Source organism: Anser cygnoides, chromosome 3, assembly GCF_040182565.1.
Source record: "Anser cygnoides isolate HZ-2024a breed goose chromosome 3, Taihu_goose_T2T_genome, whole genome shotgun sequence".
Taxonomy (NCBI): Eukaryota; Metazoa; Chordata; class Aves; order Anseriformes; family Anatidae; genus Anser; species Anser cygnoides.
Window position 1 is genome coordinate 65,079,481 of NC_089875.1, and position 10,266 is coordinate 65,089,746.

Here is a 10,266-nt window from a genome sequence, read left to right on the forward strand (position 1 = left end):
TGCTGCTGCTGCGTAAAACTAGATTTTAACCGCAGTGCAGTTATTCAAGGACTGAACTAATAAAAATTGCAATCAGATTTTAACTCCCTCCCCTCTTCCTTTAGCTGGCTAGTTGTTTCATAAGACTTCCCAAAAGTCTTAAGCACACTCTGTAATGTCAAAATCCTAGAGGAGACAGGATTCTTCAGTCCTGGGTGCTGCTTGTTTCAGGATTTTCTTTGAACTGCATTTGAAAATGGGTGCTGTAGCTTCCTTAAAGCTTCCAGTAATAAAGTGACCTCCTCTTACTCATGTCTCAGTTCCAGGCTTGTCCTATATATTCAAGAATAGGCTCACAGGAACAGAAGAGTATGGCATAACTAATTAATTTATATTTGGCAGAAATGTATTTGCAAAAGTTTAGAAGTATTATCTTTGCCAACATTCTTTCTTAATGAGAAAAGAAACAGATGTGTTTGTTGTTTTTTTTTTCAAATATAATATAAGTTGCAGGTTTTATGAAAGGCCACAAAGAAAGAAAAATCAGTTTTTCTGAAGAGCTCCTTGGCCAAAGAACACAAATAGACATGCCCCTTAGCATCTCAGAAAAGAGAAGGCAAATGTGTTCAGAGCTGAGAAACTTAAATGGGTTTAGACTGTCAGCTGGTATGCCTTAAACTGTCAAAAATTCACAGACTTCAGTGGGGCCATGTGAATTTAAACAGCTGAGAATCTGACCGTATAGATTTTCTACTGCTTGTCTTTATGTCAGCCTTTCGGTGATGCAGCGTCTTGCTTAGCAGAAACACCTTTGCTATAGCATAGAGGAAAACCTCTGATTTCTTTTTTATCCAGTGAAAGTTTGATAGGAAAATGAAATTTCATCAATAAGTATGTAGGGAAGAAATAATGATCAGATGATGGCTGAATTTACATTGATATCAGCCAAGAATAACTTTACTAAGCCAATTGGACCATTTTCTCCACTCTAAATTGCTCACACTTTATGTGGCCGTTTACGTTGTATAAAGTGTAGGATACTGCCTGGTTAGGGGGTACCATTCTAAGTCCAGCAGCATTCATGTCACAGAGGTATAAAGAGCTACACATGGCATGAGGCACAGAGGAATTTGGTTTATTTTCATTATTTCAGATTTACATCACTGTAGCTAATATCAAAGCCTGTTGTTTTTCTGGTGTATATAAGGCTCTGCATGCAGACATGACACTGCATTAATAAATAAGCATTCTGAATTATTTACCGAGAGTAAACAGCTTCATGCTGTGCTAATGGAAAAAGAGTTCTTAGCAAGATGTGACTGCTGAAATAGGATCTATCAAAAAGTGCTTGAAAGTATATAGACTCCAGTAATGTAAGATGGCATTCTGACTTCTATGTGTAGAACAGTATACGGAGTTCATTCACAAATCTTCCAAAAAGGAAAAAAAATTAACAGGGAATGTTCAGTTCTGTCTTGCATTAACATTTTGTCCCTTTCCTTGCGTCTGACACTTGTCTCCACATATTTTAAACTGCAACTGATGTGAGAATCCCTATACATAGAAGTAGCTGTTCTTTTGCATTCTGTGCATTGCTGCGTTCCTTTAATAGCTTCAGACCACCTGCTCTGCGGTCACCCCAAATGTCTTCCTACATTCCTATTGCATTCCACAAAAGACTTTTGTGCCCTAACGTGTTAAAGCAAGGAGCTGCCTTTCTGTTGCAGATATCTGTGCCAGCTAAATGTTCAAGTGGGAAGGGTTTCTCCCGACCAGCCCGACCAGCAAATCGACGCTTACCTTCCAGATGGGCATCGAGATCACCGTCAGCACCGCCTGCTGTGAGAAGGACGGCGTACAACTGCTCTGTCTCCTTTCGTTCAGAGACCTCAGTAGTCTGAACCCAGAGATGGGTTGGGTGGTGGTGTGAAAGCTCTGCACCTCGTTGTAACTGTGTTCGACATATGTCACAGCGACCAGTTCTACCCTGTCCTATCTTGTCCAAGAGTGACCCCATCACATGCCAGACAAAACGTTTTGAATCTTAGGTCATCATCATGGTCTTCAGTGTTTTTATTAAGATGGAACAACTATACCCCTGGTTTTCTTCTTTTTTTTTTTTTTTAGTACTAGCTCACAAAGAATTTATTTTGAGTGGCATCTTCCTTAATTTGCCAATCAATTTTGAGTTGGAACAATGTATAGTGCTGTATATTCTGACTCTTCTGCAAACAGCAGAACGTAAAGCTGTATGCATGATCATGTGTTTGTAGGTGCATGTGTTGGACTAGGAAGTATACAGGTCTGTATTTAGAAGAGAAAAACTGTGCTAGTGTTGACATTGAAACTACAACCTATATGCCGACATATATATATATACTTTGTGTTTATTTTAAAAAGTTTGAAATATACAGTCCTGATGACATTTATATTTTGTATATCTTTTACATAGGTTCACAGGTGTAGTATTTAATGTACAAAAACTAAATATGCATTTTTGTGACTGATTGCAGCGATAATGCCTTGCACAATATGTATCTGAAGCAGACTAGCTCGACTGATTTGTCAGTCATGCTTCATGGCATCCTCGTTCAGTTTCCTAACCCTTATGATACTGGGTCAAAATACCCAGACGTATTTTTTCTGAATTAAAATATTATATGATTTGTAATACATTAACCTTTTTCAGCACCAGAGACATTCCTGAAATGACCGAATCCCTTTAAAAAGCTTAAATGTGCCATTATATATATAGCATACTGTAAACACTTCGGTAGTTTCAACTAGCATAACATACAGTTTATGAAGGGAAGATAAGGGTTGTATATGCTCAATTCTGTGAAACTTATTTTTCCTTCTAGCGCTATACTTTGAGGTTTGGCAAAGTCAGAGAACAATGGACTTGTTTACTTTCACTCAAGGCAGGAGAACAAGGACCGTTGTTGTTCCCAGTGCTGCAGACACACTCCTTTTTTACTCTCCTCCTAGACTAGAGTGCCTGAGCCACTTGCTAACGTACCGCTCCCTGACTGACTCGTGGCAGTCAGTTACAAAGTTTACGTGCACTCTGGCAGCAAGCTGCATCTAGTACGGAAATACTGCATCGAGATATCATCACAGTGGTGCCAGAAATCCCAGGCAAATGGCATTGGAAGTGTGTTTTTGCTATCACCTGGCTCGGCATTATGGGCCATTGCGATGACGTGTACAGAGCCTGGCTTGTTCCTTCCCACAGTGTGAAAGAAATACAGATACTACCCAGACTCTTGCTGAAAAGACGGTGTCCCTCATCCTGGAATTTTTGCACCCTTTTCTAGGCTGTTGCTGGATGCGTAGTGTGGTAAAGATGATAAATATTACCTTTAAACAACATGTCTAGGTTAAAAGGAGTAAAGAGGCACTTCAACATCAGCCTAATCTTGTCTTGCAACTTTTCTTCTTCTCCTGGAGAAACATAGTGTGTTCAAAGGAATTTCAGATATCATCCCAGAATCCATTAATGTGCACATTTCATATGTGAATGTAAAAAGGATTTCAGAGAGAGTATAGGCTTTTGTCCTAGTGAATTGTTTGTGTGGCAATATAGGGAAAATTAGTTGTGCTTAATTTGATAGTGATATGTTGTCTTACTCCAGTCATGATGAGAATCCACACCTTTTTGCGTCCTTTTAGGGCCTTATTCTTCTTTCCTCTGCATGACTATAGTTTTGCAGAGAGAGAAAGCAGAGGACAGCTTGTTCTGAGCAATATACCCTCCAAGGTAGCATCAATAACTTCTTGGGCAAGCCAGTGTTGGATTGAGCAGGCATTAGAGCCATAAATCCAACCTTAGCCACACCATTGTGGCTGCCTGCTTGGCAAAAGCATGCTCAGAATAATTTGCCCAATCTAAACTTCCTGGTACTTTCTATGTGTGAGTGGCAGGAAACCCCATAACAATATATGAAGGCTTCAAACAGATCAACAATTCATCAAAATTCACTTGGATATTATTGCAAAGTAATTACTGGAAATGGTATAAGAACAGAGAATCTTGAAGAAAATATACAATTTGGACAGACACAAAAATCCGTGTGCTCAAGTGAAAAATCAAGAGTACTATAAATTTCCTTGTTTGACCTAATTTAGAGATTGCACTCCATTAACTTCCTTAGAACTAGAAAAATTACAAATGATTTATAGTGAATTGGGAACACTGCTTAAAAGTTTCTCTAACTGTGGAAACTGGCAAACTGAAATGCCTTGCAAATTGACCTTTCAAATGCCTAAGTAGCTGAGCAGCTTTACATGCCTAAAGCTGAGGAAAAGGTAATATGACAGAACTGTAAAATTATGGTTCTTAATTTCAGAGTGCTGACTGCAATCAAACTTCCTTCAGTTACCTTCATGGTAATGTTAAGCAGTTTTGTTCTGAAAAATGGTGGTGCACTTTTGTTTGACGAATGTAACTATGAAACAGTTTCCCTTAATTAATCAGTGAAGTTGTTTCTTTAGCTCACTTAATTTTATTTATTTATTTTTTGATCACTTTGGACATATATCACATTGTCGAATAACAGAGAAAGGATCAAATACTTACAACATTCCCTGATGTATGTAAGTTTAATGAACAGAAGGTTTTTGAAATAAAGAACAAGTCCATTTTGTCAAGATTTTTCTGTGTCCATCTAATTATAGACATTGATTCTGATGCCTGAAAGTATCAAAACTGGTGATTTAGGTCTGTAGGTGGCTAGATGAATATACCAATTTTAGAAACTTGCTGCTGAAGCTATTTAAATATTCTCTTCAGTCATACCCATGACAAGGCCAGTGCACTGCTGTGAGTTTTTTAGTTCCCAGAACTGTGATTACTGAACCATAGTACCGGCTTCATTGCACTTGCTGTAGGAGGAAAGAGCTCCAGGTTCCCCCATATGACAGGAAAATGTACTTATCGTGGAAGCTCTTGGGGAAAAGAGGCTCTATACACATGCACACAGACACACTTGTAAAAGAACCACAAATTATCTAGGTAGAATTGACTCTACTTGTAATGCGGGTGTCACCTATGGAAGCTGATCGTTTTCTAAGCCATTTTTTAAAATAAGTTTTTGTTATTCTTCCACATGCCATCTCAAGTCTTAATGTTGATACAGAGTCTTCTTACTTGTGCTCTGAACAAATCTAGGATCTTGCTAGTGTATGCTTAGGGGCACTGAAATAAATGCAGCCGCGAATTTTCAAAGCGTAAAAACCTTAAACTAGGTAACAGGGCAGGCACACTGAAGGGCAGCCTCTCGCACTTGAGAAATCAGCTGCCCACCGAAATATTTGCAAACTGATGGAGACATCATCAAACTCTTTTAGGGAGTAGCACAGTGGGGAGGAAACACAGAGAAGAGTTGGCCAGGCCTTGCCTCCATATACAACATAGCAGGCCACCCAAGTGCTGCAAAACCAGGCTGGGTCAGAACCTCTGACGGGGGCGGAAGGAGTAGAGGGAAAAAGTTACCTTGAAACCTCCAGATATTGTTCCTCAAAGACAGAGTTTATTTCCCCTAAATGTTTTATCTTTACAGTGTTAGTGATAGACATCTTATATATCTTTAAAACGTTGCTGAAGGGATGAACTTTGCTTGTTCTCCATCAACAATGCAATTCTCTTTGACTGTTACTGTAAAGGAGTTAACTGTTATGTATAGCAAAGAGTTGGCAATCAGTGTAATATAACTCTCCAGAGCACTCAGAGCACCAGTTTATTGCTCCAGTTGTCTACTTAAGAACTTGTACCTGTAAATAGGAATTTTCTACCAAATGTCTTCGACAGCATTTTAGCAAGGTCCACAGCAGCCCAGCAGGTAGGCCATTTCCCTCAGAGTTTTGTTGTTTCTGGACCGAGCCTAAATTTCCTAGCATGAGAGAACTTATGCAATTCTCACAGTGCTGCTATGCAAAGAATTCCTTTGGCTTTGAGACCTGCGGTGTACAGCTGTAGCAATTACACTGCTGATATTCTCTATTGAACGGATCTGTAGTGGACTCTGATTGCGTACATGCTCTTTAAACTGGAAGGCAGAATGCATTTCCTCTTGGTGCACTAAATCAAAGCCCCTTGTTGCCTCTGGCCTTTCCATCCCTCCTCGATTCCCGGTGGATGTATATTTTTAGGTTGTTTATTGCCATTGCTCTTTATGTATATGCCATACCACAGGACTTTCTATTTGTACCACCATCAAAATATTTTTGGACAGCCTATTCTTAAAAATGCTGATATTATTATTGCCATTCACAAATATATTAGAAGTTGATCTGTTGGTTCGCTTTACTGAAAATGCAGTTTCTTCATCAACTGTTAATGGCATACATTATATAAAACTTGTTGCTTTTGCTTTCTGAAATGATGATTGATCTGCTTGTGAGGTTTGCTTCTACCCCTTACCCACATTTCTTTTCTGTTTTGCAAAGTGCTTGTGTCAGCAGAGATGTGTTCCTGATATGTACGGTTCGTTCAGTGGCTGTGTGGTTATGGGAGCTCATACCTAAGGGTGCCTTGCAAGCTATGTTACTCTACAAGGAACTGTATTGGTTTTTTAGTGGTGTAAGGAGACTTGAACCCTCAATAAGATCAAAGTGAAAAGTGTGCAAATAAAAGCTGGAAAGGAAACAGATCAATCAAATAGGAGGGTGTAACACTTGTAGTAATTGTTGTGGATAGTTCTTTGCTTCTAATGGAAGATGTCTGTGTGCTGCCTGCTTCATACCACCTGAAACTTCCTGTAATGTACCGTCTTCTCTCAGTCAGCATCTTTGTATGTACCCTTTTCCCATTCTGTGAGCCGATAATAGCAAGAGATACTGAAATGGATGTCAGATTAACACCAATCCTTCCTCTTCCCATATCTGATGGTGTGGTGGTTATTGAGGAATGCTTGTTTCATTTGTTAATCCTTTCATTGGCAGCAGCTGGTTTTATCACCAGGAACATGATAGTGCTCGTAGCATGAACATTACTGAATGCACAGCAGATTGTATCTTCTACCCACGCAGGATTCCCAACAAGGGGACACTCTGTCACACTGTTGAAATGTGGAGATTCCTGAAACATAAATGTAAATCAGCCTTTTGCCTGAGTACAACAAGAGCTGGGCTGTACCTCAGCTCCATGGGTCATGCCAGGCAGCCTGATGAGAGTACAAGCAACGTCAGTCCTCTGTACAGGATGTTTTTCACCAGACTGGGACAAAAATTTCAGTCTTATGGTCTTTTCTGGGGGGATGCCCTTCTCTAAGGACATCTGGGGAATGAAGGAGAAGTAGCACCTGTCCTGGGACGGAGCATCTCATGAATTTGGATCAGATCCATTTCACGTAGTCTTAAATCCCTTACTACTCCCTAGGTAAAAGAGCAGTGAAAAAAATATGCAACTACTAGTTAGTGTTTATTCTTATAGGAACTAATTTTCCTAGTACCTATCCAGAGGCTGCTGATTTAAGCCTTTTCTTCAGTAATCTCAGTCTACAGTGCTTCTGTTGGAAGTTCCAGAGACTGATTCCTCCCAGTGATGCGTGTTTGTGTGGGTGAACAATCACCGTGGCCAATAATCACTGAAAAAATGACATCATAGGGAAAAATCCCTACATCTTACTTTTATGTCATTTCATCTAATGTGTGAGCCCAAAATATCTGGGCTGTGTTGCATGAGATAATGTTTCCCTTTACTAGGGAGTAGATGTGATCCCAATATGAAATGGAGGGAAGAGAGCAAGCACTGCACAGCTGTATAATACAGGTAAGCAGGTTGTACTGGCTGATAGTAACGAGTGAGCTAAAGTCCCTTGACCAGTCACCCCAGTAAAGGCAAAGGTTCTTTAATATTTGGTCTCAGTGGGTGCATGGACTTCTACTAACTTGGTAGCGTGTCACAGGGATGTAGCAGATGTGCCTGCATAGTCTTTTATCAGTGCCCCTTAGATTTCCCTAAAGCAGTTTACTGCAACTGGAAGAATTTGTAGCATCAAGAAATCATACTTGTGGAGAGAGAAAAGAACTAAAGAAAAGGACTTTCTTTAAAGAAAATTGCACTCATATGTGCACTTTGGATGGTGACACAGAAAATCATACTGAGTTTTGCTTCTACCTCATGAGATATCTGCAGTAGTTCGACAATTCTGGTACCATATATGATGTAGAGCTGCTTAAGATATTATTGATGGAAATACACCACAGACAAATATATGTGTACATATGGACTGCTTGTTTCTTTGCAGAATCCTTGTAGTTTCCACAAAGGCATTCTCATTGGGAGTTTGAGATTCATTTTTCAAAATCACCTGAAGGCAGATGAGCTACCTGAGCTATTCCTGGTAAGAAGTCCCTCAGGGAATTCTTCTGAAGCCAAAATGCCTGCTCAGAGAAGTAGCCTGCTACCAAAGGAGGTAAGGGGTTCACAAGCTGGCTCTTAACACTGCCACATCTCCTGTCTATACATATATCTATGTAAAAGTGCATGATCTTCTTGGGGGAGATGATATTGTCCAAACTGACATGTTAACAGTTTTCCCTCCAGGAAGTCTGACAGTGTCCAGTGTAGCTGTTTTGGCTCTAGGATGCCATTTTGTGTATAGATGGGTACCACGGTCAGACTCATATTAAACACTGGTAAATTATCTCCAATATTGTAAGTAAACAGACTCCTCCCCCAAAAATGCTACTGACATGCTTTACATATTAAAACCAGCATGTCAGTTAATGGGATCCAGCAGTTTCTGAAAGCTCATTTTCTTTTAAGTAAGTAAATACAGTCAAATCTTTTAATGAAAAAAATGTGCTTATACATACCACCTTTTCCTTCCAAATACTGGAAGCCTACTCTACAAGCTCTGATCCTAATTTTGCCTCTTGTACTGCAGGGTGGGGGGAGAAGGTGGATGGAGAGTGGAAATAGAGAGAGTTAGAAAAATCCTCTAGCTTAGGCACTGCAAAATGACACTGCATGGGTTGGAGACTTTTGTAGTGCTTTGGCAGTTTAAGATTAAAGAAATGAAGTCACATTCTTGTCCATGCAGAGAAGCTGAACCTCCATTTCTCCCCTCCATAGTTTTACTCCTTCCCTGGCTCTCCTTCCATTGGGAGGTGAAGAATCAGCAACCCAAACTGAAGAGAAAAGGGCCTGGCAAAAATAGCTGCCTAGAAGTTTCTCTCAACCTTTCAGCTCCTCTTCTGCAGGCCTCCAGACCTGCAAAACACAAGAGGTTTCCATGGCCTGTCTCTGAGAAGCCAGAGAAAAGTGTCATTTGTGGTCTGCCTGCAACAAGCTCTAAAGCAGCCTGTTCGGGGCTGAATTTTTTTGTTGTTAGTGGTGGTTGGTTGTTTTTTTTGTACTGGGGAGAAAGCTTTTGTTTTCTGCTTTTCTGTGCAGGAGTCTGTCTCTCTCAACCACCTCTTGGATGGGCTTCTGCAATTTTAATTCTTTTTATAGCAAAACTTTACAGCAGTTTGGACAGAAAGTGAAGAATTCCTCATTCTCTATTGAAAGGTAGCCAAAAATTGAACTAGATGTATAAAGGGCCAAGAAGAATTTAAAACTGTTTAAAAATCTCCAGCCAGTGATCTGCTGCCAGCCCACCAAGGTTTTTAGAATTGATTTGTCCCTTTACTCTTGTCTCTGGGAAATAAACCAACTTTTTTCTCTCGTAGTGAGGGGAAAGTGGACGATGGGAGTAATTTGTAATATTCAGAAATTAAGATAACAGTCGTCTTGTGATTTAAGCATCACTATGCTGCCTGTACAACCTCCTAAGAGTAGTTATGTGTTAGATATTTTGTTTTTCCTAGGAGGTGCCATTCAGTGCCAGACCATATGTCTTTTGGTCTTGGCTGTTGTGTTTCATAGGAGCTATACATTTAAATATGTTTGGGAGAAGCAGGATGATGTAATGCTGGAGACACCACCTCTGGGGCTCTGTAGTGTTTGAGAAAAATCAAAGCTCACCAGTTCAGAGTGCTTGCTTTGCTTTTATGTGTGTATACACATGCACACAGCACATGTACACAACACGTGTATATACACACTGATCTATTTGTTATTGCTTCCTCCTTGCTTTTGCTCTTAGTTCACTTTATGGAAACTGCAACGGTGGGGCCCATACACAGTTAGAATCAGTGTTAGCTAAACTGAAACAAACAGTGGCGTTACACTGGACTTGGGATCCCAACCAACATCCCAGTGAAAGGAAACGCTGAGACATTTTAGGGTAGGGAGTAGGACCGAGTCATTTATTACTCATTTCAGCTAAAGCAGTCCTA

At 40.0% G+C, this 10,266-nt stretch overlaps 1 protein-coding gene across 7 annotated transcripts in view; it reads left to right on the forward strand.

The window, feature by feature from the left end:
* Window positions 1–6,858, forward strand: part of KIAA0408 (KIAA0408 ortholog) — a 26,018-nt gene extending 19,160 nt beyond the window's left edge. For all 7 annotated transcript variants that reach the window (XM_066994312.1, XM_066994311.1, XM_066994310.1 and 4 more), the window contains one exon: window positions 1,707–6,858. In XM_066994312.1, the coding sequence (XP_066850413.1) occupies window positions 1,707–1,880 (174 nt within the window). In that variant the 3' untranslated portion in view covers window positions 1,881–6,858. The remainder of the gene's footprint in view (window positions 1–1,706) is intronic.
* Window positions 6,859–10,266: the final 3,408 nt, after the last annotated feature.